The sequence below is a fragment of the Triplophysa rosa genome, linkage group LG18 (genome assembly GCF_024868665.1).
Source record: "Triplophysa rosa linkage group LG18, Trosa_1v2, whole genome shotgun sequence".
NCBI classification, from domain to species: domain Eukaryota; kingdom Metazoa; phylum Chordata; class Actinopteri; order Cypriniformes; family Nemacheilidae; genus Triplophysa; species Triplophysa rosa.
In genome coordinates this window covers 15,321,289-15,333,768 of record NC_079907.1, presented here as the reverse complement: position 1 = coordinate 15,333,768, position 12,480 = coordinate 15,321,289, and the positions used below count along the sequence as shown (strand labels likewise).

Sequence of the window (12,480 nt, the reverse complement as noted above, 5' to 3'; positions counted from 1 at the left end):
CCTGTGTCCTCAATGGGATAGTTCACCCCAAAATGAAAATTTTGTCATAATTTACTCACCCTCTTTTCATTTCAAACCTGTATGGCTTTCTTTTTTTTGCAAAACACGAAAAAAGATTTTTTGATTTTGAAGAATGCTGATAACTGAACAATGGCGGTACCCATTGACTTGGGTTTGTGTCCAATAGAAGTGAATGGGTACCGCTGTTGTTTGGTCACCAACATTCTTCAAAATATCTTGTGTTCTGCCGAAGATAGTAGGTCATACAGGTTTGAAATGATGTGAGGGTGAGTAAATGATGACAGAATTGTCATTTTTTGGGTGAACTATCACTTTAACACGATGAGGTGAGGATGTGGAGTGTGCATTTTACTATTATCATTATAGTTTTTTTTATTTATTTACTTTTTAATTTTATTATTGATTTTTAATATATTGATTGATATTAACTTCATTATTATGATTTTTAGATCATTTGTAACCTAAAAAATTGATTTATTTTATGCACAATGACAGAAGTAGAAGGTCAGGTTATTTTTTCAGACTTGTTCCTCTTATTTCTGTAGCTAAATTTGTGGAGCATTTTATTATCGATCTCCTGAGAACGCACATAGTGATAAAATGTATACAGCACATTGAATGCTTTGGATAAAAGCATCTGCTTAATATAGTCCAATTAAATTACATTAGCAAAAGAAAAACACTTTTTGTGCTTATATACAAAAAAACTGAAACTTAAATGTGTGAGAAACGAGAGATGGGCATGAATGTAGGCGGTATATGCTGTGGATATCAGCATCATTAATCACACTTGTGTTAAGAGCTCTCTGAACAATCTATGATGTCACAGGACAAAGGCAGCCAATCAGATGCCTGGTACCAACCCCTCCTTTCACATTGGCTTCTCCCTGGCTCTCAGCTTTGTATACTCCCGTCATCTCTGCTAGCAAAACAGACAATGTGCCACCGTTTTAAGCAGGGCAGACACACCAATGTAACGGAGCAAGGAACGCATCACAGCCTGACAGAGGAAGTGAGTACATTTTCTTTCATCCCAGCATGCCGCACTCTTATTGCATGACTCGTCCTCTCCTCATCCAGCTCTATAAATAGATCACTGCCAGGAATATCCCATCCTGACAGAGTCGGCAGAGGAAGGAACAGCATCAGAAGTGGCCTTCAGGAGGTCAGTGGCTCCATCATCTCGCTCTCCCCTGGCTTGCAGCTCAGAGATGGGCTGCTCAGCTGGCCGATTGCCCTGCCAGCCTCCGGCCTTGGTACTGCTGCCCACGCTGGACCATGACTGCAGCCAGACCCTGGATGGCTCAGCACCAATGCCTGTACCCAAAGCTCCAGAAGATCTCTCCGCTCTAGAGCGGCTGGCCCAGGCCACCGGTGGCACTGAGAAATCATGGTACCGCTGCGTGTTTCCTTTCGGGGTCATTTCTCTGGTGATCGGCATGGCAGGGACCGGCGTCACTTTCACTTTTAACACGCTACACCAAACCAAAGTGGTGTCTCTGGTGCTGCTGGTGGTGGGGTTTGTCATGCTGTTTATAGCGGCCGTATGCTGGAAGGTGCACAGGTCCAGGAGAAGAGAAAAGAAGGAGGGGGGGATCTTCACTTCGGAGCAGTGCACTTTGTGAGACACACGTTCATTCATCCCAGACTCGTGAAGCACAAAGGAAGAACAGTGTTTTTTTATGATGCTCTTGTGTTTTGTAGTTAGACGGTGAGTCCTTAACTGTCTGTAACATCACCCATCATTTCAATGATGGCCTGCGGAAAGACTTAGTGTAAATGAGAATGCTCCCGTTTATACTTCTGTATTTTGTTGAGAAGCATGTGACTAAAACGCAGAAGTGTGTTACAAGATTTTTAAGACTTTAAGATTATGCGTGTAATTGTAATCCTGACCTGGAGAGAAACTGTTGGATGACAAACAGAAGTCAAGATTTTATGCTCCCTGACAATGCTGCACATTTCAGAAGATTATGCGTTCTCTGGCGGCCCCACACTCTTCCTCACCCTTAAAGGGATAGTTCACCCAAAAATGAAAATTTGCTCATCCTAATGTTGTCCAAAACCTCTTCAGAACACATTGACTTCCCTTGTAAGAACCCAAAACCAATAGGCCTAAGACATTTCTCAAAATATTTTTGTGTTCCCCAGTAGAAAAAGTCATACAGGTTTTGAATAACATGATGACAGAAGTTTTTGGGTGAACTATTTTTTAACCTTTTTATGGGGAGATTAAATATCTGGGAAATCCTTCAAGTCAAAGGGACTTGCAGAATGAGTAACTGTAACAGGGTCTTCAATACTGGGAAACAAAGATCTTGCTTACAGGATGCACAGCAAATGATACAAATCTCTGGTCAAGGAAGGTTTACATGTGATATATAAACAATGATGAAGACCAACAGCTTCTTATTTATGTCTGTTTAGCAGGGGTGTGGATGAGAATGTCATGATTTATTTATAATTTGTGCATTTTTTTTTTTTTTTTGCCGTGTATTAGAGAGAGTCTATTTTCATTAAAAGCACATATAAGCTAATGATTTGCATGATAACAACAAAATATTTTTTGGAAATTTAGGTACGGTTAGTGTATGCACAGCATGTGTACTCTTGTGCACGATTACAAGTATTTGCGAGGCATCAAACTGTTTGTTTTTGTCAAATTTCAGACTGTTATTTTCCTGTTACATTGTGCTTTGAATGGTTGTGTCAAGTGACTTCGGCAAAGATAATACTGATAGTTAGATACTAGGGACTGTGTATACTCACATGAAAACAAACTCGCTTACATTTATTTCTGTAAAGCTTTTGAGTGTGTGCGTGTGTGTGTGTGTGTGTGTGTGTGCGTGCGTGCGTGCGTGCGTGCGTGCGTGTGTGTGCGCGTGTTTATGGATGTGAGCATTCAGGTAATAGTTCACCTGCACACTGTAGCTGACACTCGCAGACATAGTAGAACAGTACAAAAGCATCAGAGCACATCTGATGATATTACAGCAGTAAATCAGACGCTGCTGTGCAACTGAATGTGCCGTAGTTTACGCAAAAAAAGCTAAACAAGAATCTGAATTGCTGACATAAATTGTGAAATATATGTAGACAATGCAGCATATGTGAAAATAATCTGTGTTTGGATTATGTTGGTTCTGTTTACTCTGATTTTGTATTTCAGCTTCGGTGTGTTTTACAAAAAAAAAGATTTTGTTTTGTATTTGTTTGTATTTATATGGTATATATGGTATTTATTTTGTATTATGCATATAGTTTGTATATGTTATATATTTTGTTATATATGCATAGTATTTTCTCTGTGAGAAGAATTTCCAGCTGTTTGTAGCACTTAATGTGTTATTTGAGTGCCTGTCTTTTAAAAGTAGATCTTTTTGTATTATCCACCACTGGGTTTGTAAAAAAAGAAAACAGTTTCCTTTTAAAAAAGCCCTATTTTTTCAGTCTAAAAGATGTGTTTTATGTGCACAGTGACAGACACACCTAAAATCATGTAAATTAAATTACTACAGCCTTTTAAAGAGTGGAGAATTCTGCATTATAGCACTCAGTGAGGTTGATGACAATGTCTGATATTTTCCCATATATAGTCAGGAGGGAATAGAGCGAGAGACAGAGATACAGAGAAAAAATAGGTGGTGATGCAGAGTAGAGATTGGGAAGGAGGAGGGAACCTCCAGAAGGATTCATTAAGAAAAAAAAACGTCAGGAAGCAGCAGTTACGTGCTCAGAATAATAATGAACAGAGATAGCTGTGGCATATCACAGCTACGTCATAAAATTCAGCCTCAGTGGTGCTATGGCACAAGCTACAGCTATGAATCATTGCATTACTTGCATTTTGAAAAGCTGCAAATCCTCTTTTGCCAAGATTTAATATATCGCTGTGCAGAAATTCTCTAAAGTCTTGTCAACCATATAATGGATTCACAGGTGGTATAATGTAAACATAAAAGTAAATTACTAAATTAATATAGCATGAAAATTCACCCACTCTTCAGATATTTAGATATACAGATCTACCTCATTCACATGCAGATTAGACCTTCAATATCTATGAAATGCTGTTGCATGTACTGTTTGCAAGATTTTTTTTTTTAATATATACTTTTCCTAGACTTCGCATTTGCTCAAATGTCTATTCACTTAGATGAAAGCAAAATTGCAATCAAATGAAAGTGACAAGATTTTAGAAGCCTGTTTTAAATTTTACTGCATTATTTAGCAATATGTTGCAGCCTTTTATTTTATGAGCTGTCACACATTTGAGGCCCAGGTACGTGCATATTGTTTGTGTGCATCTTATTGTCAATATATGTTTTTACATTTTTAATTTTGGACTACCAAAATAACAGAAACTATTAAAATATAGCTGCAAGCAGCGATACAGGGCCAAGCCCCCGAAGGCGCCGCACAGCAACGAGAGAAAGAAAAAGGCAGAAAAAGAACATGCGTGAAAAACGGACAAGTCGAGAACAAAGTCAAAGTGCACAATTTACGCACAAATACGAAACACGCCCATAGCCGGATTGGAACCACTGACTCCAAAGACTCCATGCTAGTGACTTAGCAAGTCTCGCCACAGAGCCAACATCCCAAAACTGGGCTGCTGAGCAAAGCTGATAGAGGTGTAAGTAGCTATACAGTATGTAACAATAACCAAAGTTGCAGCTATGACAGCGCACAGTCACAAGAACAATATGTACGTGAAAAACAGATATGTTTAAAAAACAGCAGAGAATGACATCACAATGTACACACAAACAACACACGTTCCTCTCGGGATTCAAACCTGTGAACTTGCGGTCTCAAGGTGTGAATTTTATTAGGTTGAGCCACTTAGTTCACGTAGTGCACCCTGCCTGCAACAACTTTCAGAGCTTCAAGCATCGATATAGGCAAATCCTGGAAGGTGCTGAAATGACACAGTAGAGCATAAGTAACAGAAATACAGTGTACAGGAGAAAAAGATGTCAGAAGTGACAATGAAAGCAATATCATATTGTATAGAAATGCTCAACACGGTATTAAAAACCTCTTGGACCTTTCTGAGAGGATTTCAAATATTTACATTTATACATTTGTAGGGTTGGGAATCGAAAATAAATTCCAATTTGGAATCGGAATCGAAAGGCTAGGAATCGGATCGGAATCGAAAGGAATAGGAATCGGATACTTGAGATTAAAATTTGAATTCCTCTTATCAATTCCTGTGTGCATATTTTCAGAAAAGTACATGCGTTGCATGATCTGCTGATATCTCAATAAAAGCCCTTATGAAAATTATCAATATATTTTACTATAGTAAGCATAGTTTAGCTAGAATTTGCATTAAAGCACAGGAATCACAAATTAACCATAGTTGCATTATAGTAACTGCAGTTTAACCATGATGTAGTTCAACTATGATAATACAAATTGTAATAAATCAGAAAAGGTGTGTTTCTATGTGTAAATATACACAAAACGGTGCTCATAAATATATAAATATATTTTGCAAACAAGTCAATAAGCAGGCTAAATGACCATACAGGTTGATATCTAAATGTTTTACTTCAACTGTGGAATCGAAACTGGGAATCGATAAGAATCGAAATCGATAAGAAGAATCGGAATCGGAATCGATAAAATTGAAACGATTCCCAACCCTATACATTTGGCAGACGCTGTTATTCAAGCTATACATTTTCATCACTATGTGTGTTTCCTAAACATCAAATCCAAAACCTTTGCGCTGCTAACACAACAATCTACCAACTGGAATATTCTTAACATTTTATTTAAATTAATATTTATACCAGAGTCAAAGCTCACACTCACTTCAGAAAGGTTAAGCTAAATATAACTGTAGAATAAGTGAGGGAGAAATTGAGAGAAAAAGATACTGTAAATCCAGACACAGGCATACTTTCAGCAGGCTTCAGCATCTCACATCAAACTACATCCAAGCTTCATAGAAGCAGATGACAGTCTAAAGGATTAATTAGGCAGTCATTTTGCAAACCAATGGGAGCGTGTCTACACTTGCTGTTCTCCATGGCCTCTGACTCACTTTTTCTAGCATCTCAGCTAATTAGCGAACATTGATTATGGTTAACCGCACAGCGAGGGCGGCAAGAGCCAAGCCAACATCATTGCCATTTCACTCAATGTGCCATGAAGATGATTACGCAATATCTTCAGACCCAGTCCAACTTGTCCAAGTTTGAAAACCAGTGTCAAAACAGACTTCTGGAGACATGCATTAGGATCTGTTTAGGGATAATTCTGCAATGCTTCAAAAATGATTGTTTTCTCTAGCTGTGGGTTACTGAAATTGATCTTTAATCGTAATTTAAGATGTTTTGACTTTAGTCATCCAACTATTGTTCTAAGAATTATATTTTTGTAATATCTTTCGAGCTGACACAGTAAAACCAAAGTAAATTTCCCCTAAACAACAATGAGATTAAACGAAGAGCAAATAGAAACTTTTTTATGTCTCTGGCATCTCAGATATTTATCTGGGATAAATATAAATTTTAGGAAAAACTTGATTCTTCCAGTATGACATTTCTTCTTCTGCAGAACATAAAAGAAGATATTTTGAAGAAAATGTGCAACCAAAGAACATCGGACCCCATTGACTTCCATGTGTCCTTGTTTGAAAGTAAACCACACCTGAGCAAACCTGAGACATTTCACAGAATATCTTCTTTTGTGTTCCACAGAAGAAAGAAAGTCATACAGGTTTGGAATGATAAAAGACTGAACAAATGTTGATACATTTTTATTTTGGTGTGCATTATCCCTTTAAATGACACACAAATGAGAACCCTGTCGAATCTTGTGAGCTATATGACAGAGCAACTTCTGAGCAATAACATTTTTCTCGGGGATTTCACCAATGTCTCACTGAACTATTGCGTTAAATGGGTCATTTTGCTGCTGTAATCTAAATGCGCTCTTTATGTGTTAAAAGTGCTTAGCAACACAAGAGCTGTGGGTTAACTTTCAAGTCCAACGAGTGCCTCCTCATTCTTTAGTTAAAGCCTTTTTGCAAAGCCTTACATTGTGACACAAAACATCTGAATGGTGCCACACAAAAGGTTAAAGTCAGTTCATTGGTTTTTTTCTGTTAAAAGATAAATAAACCTTGCTTGTTACTAACACTGGGATGGAAGAAAATGTAGAGAAGCACGTGCCAAACACAGCCACAAACAGCTTTAAATACTTAGTGAATATAAATGCTATTTTCTGTTTTTATTAAAAGCAGAGCACACATGCTCTCTATGACTTCAGATCATTTTAACTTGGAATATTTTAAGGATCACCAATCTTTGGATTTAACAGGAAACCTTTAACCTGGAAATTAGTGTTTCTATTCATTTTAGTTATAGCCATTCAGAGTTAACTGGCATACAGGTATCAAAGATGCACAGCAAAAACAGCCTTTTTAATTCTAGTGGTCAATAGAGAGTGGAGGGTCATGAATAGATCAAGTGGATGTCAGGGAAAAGAAAAAATCATAAACAAAGTGTAGAATATATTCTTACAGTATAAATACATGTTCATTTATATATTTAAAGGGATAGTTCACCCAAAACTGAAAACACTCACAGTGACAAAGGGTCATGATCATATTCAATTTCAAAAGGTCGCTCGCAGTGTGAATAGGACACTACTTTCTCCAACTATACAGATGCCGAAGGTAGCCATTTCCCAATATGAAATGAGAATAATGGCACAAGTGTAACTAGTGAAAAACGAACAGGAATGCAACTATGAGAAACTGTTACTTGAAAAAAGTATTGTGGTTCGCCAGCCAATCAGTGTGCACGTCAGCATGACTCGAACCAAAAAATGAAAAATTGTCCGGTTAACACATTAGTAGTATCAATCTCATAGAGATTATGGCACAGCCCTCTATTAGATCTCTGACACACACCCACCTCCACCTCTTAAGATCTGTTTATGAAGTATTGTGCCAATATTGCAGCATCATTACTTGCTCTGTGTGTGTGTGCGTGTGTGTGCGTGTGTGTGTGTGTGTGTGCGTGCGTGCGTGCGTGCGTGCGTGCGTGCGTGCGTGTGTGTGTGTGTGTGCGTGCGTGTGTGCGTGTGCCTGTGCGTGTGCGTGCCTGTGCGTGTGCGTGTGCGCGTGTGCGTGCCTGTGCGTGTGTGTGTGTGTGTTTCTATATCCCGGTGGGGACCTAAACCTGAATGCACACCAACACATGAGGACTCGTGTCACCGTGGGGACCAAAATTGAGGTCCCCATGGGCAAAAAAGCTTATAAATTGTACAGAACAATATTTTAAAAAAATCTAAAAATGCTAAAAGTTTTCTACGATCTTTAGGTTTAGGGGTTGGGTTAGGGATAGGGGATAAAATATACAGTTTGTACAGTATAAAAAACATTATGCCTATGGACTGTCCGCACGGAGATAGTAAACCAGACATGGATGTTACTGATTCTCCTTGAATGGTCTTTATGCAGTGCTTCAATTATTCTATTAACAACAGGAATATATTGAGCTTCAAGCATTTGCAAGGTCATTTTAGTCAGCAAATGCTTAACTATATATCACATCCAAAACATTTCTTAAACCCCAAAATAAAGCACTGACAAATAGTGAAACACTTAATTAGCACCATCATATCACATTGGCTGTACAAATTATACAATGTAAGGGAAATCATTGCAACAACATACGACTTAAGAAAATACGACTTAAAAAACTGGATGATTTAGTAACTTGGATACAATGCTGGTTTCTGTTACTGTGTGTCTGGATTTTTTCTCAGATGCATGCAGTCTTAAAATAGAACATATGAAACATACATATACAGCACTGAAACGGTCAATGGACATTCTCCCACAGAGTTAGGTAAGCATACAGTATGTTTAAGGTCAAAATACACCCAGATACAAATTTTTTATGGAATATGTAGTTCCTGGTCACATCTACTTTAAGTGCAAGGCAGCAGGTGGCCTTCTCGAAATGACCTTGCGATCAAAGACATAATCCTGTGTGAGCTTTCAGAAAGTGAATCAGACAGTTCAATAAACCAGCAGTACCAGTTCTTCATCAGCTGGTAGAACGCACACGCACACACACACACACACGCACACGCGCACGCACACGCACACACACACACGAACACACACACACACACACACACACTAGGCTAAATAGGGACATATTTAATATCTTACATATCACTATACTATAAGTATTACCCCTCAATTGATGATATTGATAGAGAGTATATTTATTTACAACTGATTAAGCTTTACACTTTGATTGATATTGAAATGCAAGACCAATGTTATGTGCCTTACCATATTTATCTATCATTAATTTTCAAAGGAGGGAGAAATCATTGAAAAAGCCTGTGAGAAGAAAGCTGTGTTTGTCCGGACTGCCAGAGTCTTCAGAAATGCAGCCCATCCTCTGTGCTGAACTTTCTCACCTCTGTCCCCAATCTTTGTCCTCTCTGCACATGATACGACACCTCACTAAAGGTCACAAACACTGTGGACCATTCATCTGAGTGTTGCATACTAATATGATATGTACACGCTTTACCTCCTGAGTTCATCTTCAAAGGTTCTGACTATCATATTAGAAAAACCTGATTGATGCATTAGGGATTCTGAAACAAACACTTGACAATTTATTAAAAGCAAGCATTTTATCATGTCTTGTTAGATATTGTTGTAACATTCAGATGTCTGACAAACTCAAGTGTCTCTCTGAATGTTTGAGGTTTGTTGGTAATCCTGCGCTGTGAGGCATACAGCATATATGATTTCAACTAACATTATTTTACTACTCTACACTACATTATATTAGTGCACATGACTTATTGAGTAAATAAATGTTTGAAAACATCAATAGATATATAAACTTTGACAACAACACAGTTTAATGCACAGATAACTGAATGGAAGTACCCTATATGCTGTTGATATGTCAATCGCTGAGCCAGTGGGAATATTCAGGAAAATTCAGTTCATTAATACATTCACTGGCTTTGCATTTTAAGACTTAATCCCCATAATTAATTTAGGAGGGATCATAATGTAACAGTTCAAAAACCTTTGGGAAGCACTGAGAATGTCACTAAAGGGTTGAACTTCAGTTTAATTTATTTATATAGCACTTTCACAATGCATGTTTTCCAAAACAGCTTTATGAAATATGAAGTGCCTACAAAGCCCAAGCAAGCAAGCCAAAGGCACAATGGCAAGTATTGTAAAGTATTTAACACTGAGGCCAAACCTTTAACTATAAGCTAATAACGCTAATCTTGAATCATATAAGTAATTTATTTAGGCTTTATTTAGGATTTGAATACAAAATAATCTGACATTTTGGAAACTAGTTTTAAGGACTTTATTGGTTTCCTGTAATTAAACTTCAGATTAAGGAAAATTGCTTTTGTGAGTCACCATGAACCCAATTGCTGAGGTAATTACCAGCCACAACAGAAACACCCTGAGCTATGGAGCTCATATCAAACTTGTTAGTGGAAGCCTGAGCTCACATAACCAGATAATGCTTAAGCCTGTTCATGTGTCATATGGGATATTAAAATACATCACATTCCATTAAAAACATTTACATAGGACATCAATGTCAGACATTGCACCAGCTAGCAATATGGAAAACTCACTGCTCAGATGTGAATTGATAGCTATGTAGCTAATAGGCTCTCCTGTTTTTGCCAAGTGGTTGATGTCCTTAGGGCAACATCATGTTGACCCTGGGACAACATTTAAATCAACCAATGAGATTTCAAAAATAAATTTACAGTTTATTTTAAGTTTAATCTTCCAACCAGGATTAGGTGCTTCTAGACCAATGTTTTCACTTATCATTTCCCTCTGATTTTAGGGGTAAGTTATGGTTAGGGTTGGGGTTTGGTGTGGGTTTAGGTTTTATTTATAAAAATCCTTGTCCTTAGAAAATATGTTGCCTTGAGGACATCAACCACTTGGCAAAATCAGGCCGAGCGTAGGTAATATATAGGTAAATAAAATAAACCGATAACCGGTAGGGGGGCTTGCCCCCATATTTTTCATGGGCCCCTCCAAAAATACCCAGCTGACAATTAAAATAAATAAAATGAAATACTTTATATTTTATTTGTATTATCTATAATGATCTGTCAATTTAATCACAGAAAAAATGTAAAAATTATGCATTTAATGAACTATGTTTATATATCTGCCAAAGCAGAATATACAGCATGATTGTCCCCACAGCCATGCCAGTACGGGCCTCGGTATAATTGGAAAATATGAAGACACAAAAACATTTTTGAGTTTTACTGTGTGCTGCAGTGGACTGTAAAATGAATAAATGAATGTCAAAAAAAAGCATAAACTAAAGAATAGCAGAGGAAATGGAAGGGTATGATAGATATAGAGAGATAATAAGAATAGAAATAAATTAGCGCCCCTCATTTTACAGCAAATGTTTCTGTATTATGGTTCATTCATCTCAACATTTTAATCCTGAAGATCTTTACAGTAAGCCTCCCAATTCCAAATGTGTCCAACATCGGTTCCTGTTGTAGGGTATGGTCGGATCAAAGTTTACCATCTGTGATCGTAAAACACAGTAACCTCTCAGCAGGACTACGACCAGGCACCAACAGTCTGGCCAACTGTCCTATTCTCAACACCTTCATCACTGACCAGGACAGATTCGTATACTCTCCCCTGGACTTCAAATGAGGTTCTTGAGGGAGGACAGGACTGTTCACCAAAGTGAAAAAAGCCATGTGGCCCCCAGGGACTGAGAGCCTCAAATTCTTCCAAAAGAATGTCTCTTTCTCTTTCCTTAGCCACAAAAGACTGGTTTAAAGTGTATACACATGAATCTCCACATTGTATGCTTGTCTCTATGTTATTCTCCTTCACCTAAAACCTCAAAGGCATATGTGCTTAGTGGTATTCTGTATATATTTACATTCTTGTCCAAACTACAGGTCAATGTAATTGTAACCCTTTCATGTTTCATATCTACGTGTTTCCCTTTTCATTTCTTAGAATATGGTGTAGAGCACAGTAATGTATTTTATACCATACTCATTTTATTCTATTCTAAGTCTATTCCTGCTCCAAACTCCCAGGCGAACATAAATGCAAATGAGTTAGTGTGCCGGACAAAGAAACATGTTTTCGCGCCCAAAACTATCTCATCACATTGGATCGCCCACCTTGGAGGGGCATGACGCCCTCTGTGTTAAAACATCTGAACACGCAGGAAAGCTTGCTCTTTTGTGTATGTTCGTTCGCTTGTGTGTGTTTGCGCTTGTGCGCGTTCGCTCGCTCGTATTCTTTCAACCTCTCGAGACCTGTCTCTCCTCGGAGACAGCTTCTTCCGGCAGTTTGTTTCAGCTAAATCCGACGGACTCACGGCTTGCTCCGAACACATCAGGACCCTTTGATACGCGCGC

The 12,480-nt window shown here is 38.1% G+C and overlaps 1 protein-coding gene across 2 annotated transcripts; it reads left to right on the top strand.

The window, feature by feature from the left end:
- Nucleotides 1-909: 909 nt before the first annotated feature.
- On the top strand, nt 910-5,334 carry LOC130569237 (transmembrane protein 100-like). Of its 2 annotated transcripts, none has more exons than XM_057358744.1 (2): nt 910-1,033; nt 1,144-5,334. In XM_057358744.1, the coding sequence occupies exon 2, from the start codon at nt 1,233-1,235 to the stop codon at nt 1,644-1,646; it is 414 nt and encodes a 137-aa protein (XP_057214727.1). In that variant the 5' UTR covers nt 910-1,033; nt 1,144-1,232; the 3' UTR covers nt 1,647-5,334. The 2 variants fall into 2 exon arrangements, with proteins under 2 accessions (XP_057214727.1, XP_057214728.1); XM_057358745.1 differs by having other exon boundaries at nt 941-1,033; nt 1,114-5,334.
- The last annotated feature ends 7,146 nt before the right edge of the window (nt 5,335-12,480 follow it).

Coding starts and splice junctions, on each gene's coding strand:
- LOC130569237 (XM_057358744.1), top strand. CDS start 1,233: ATGGGCTGCTCAGCTGGCCGATTGCCCTGCCAGCCTCCGGCCTTGGTA.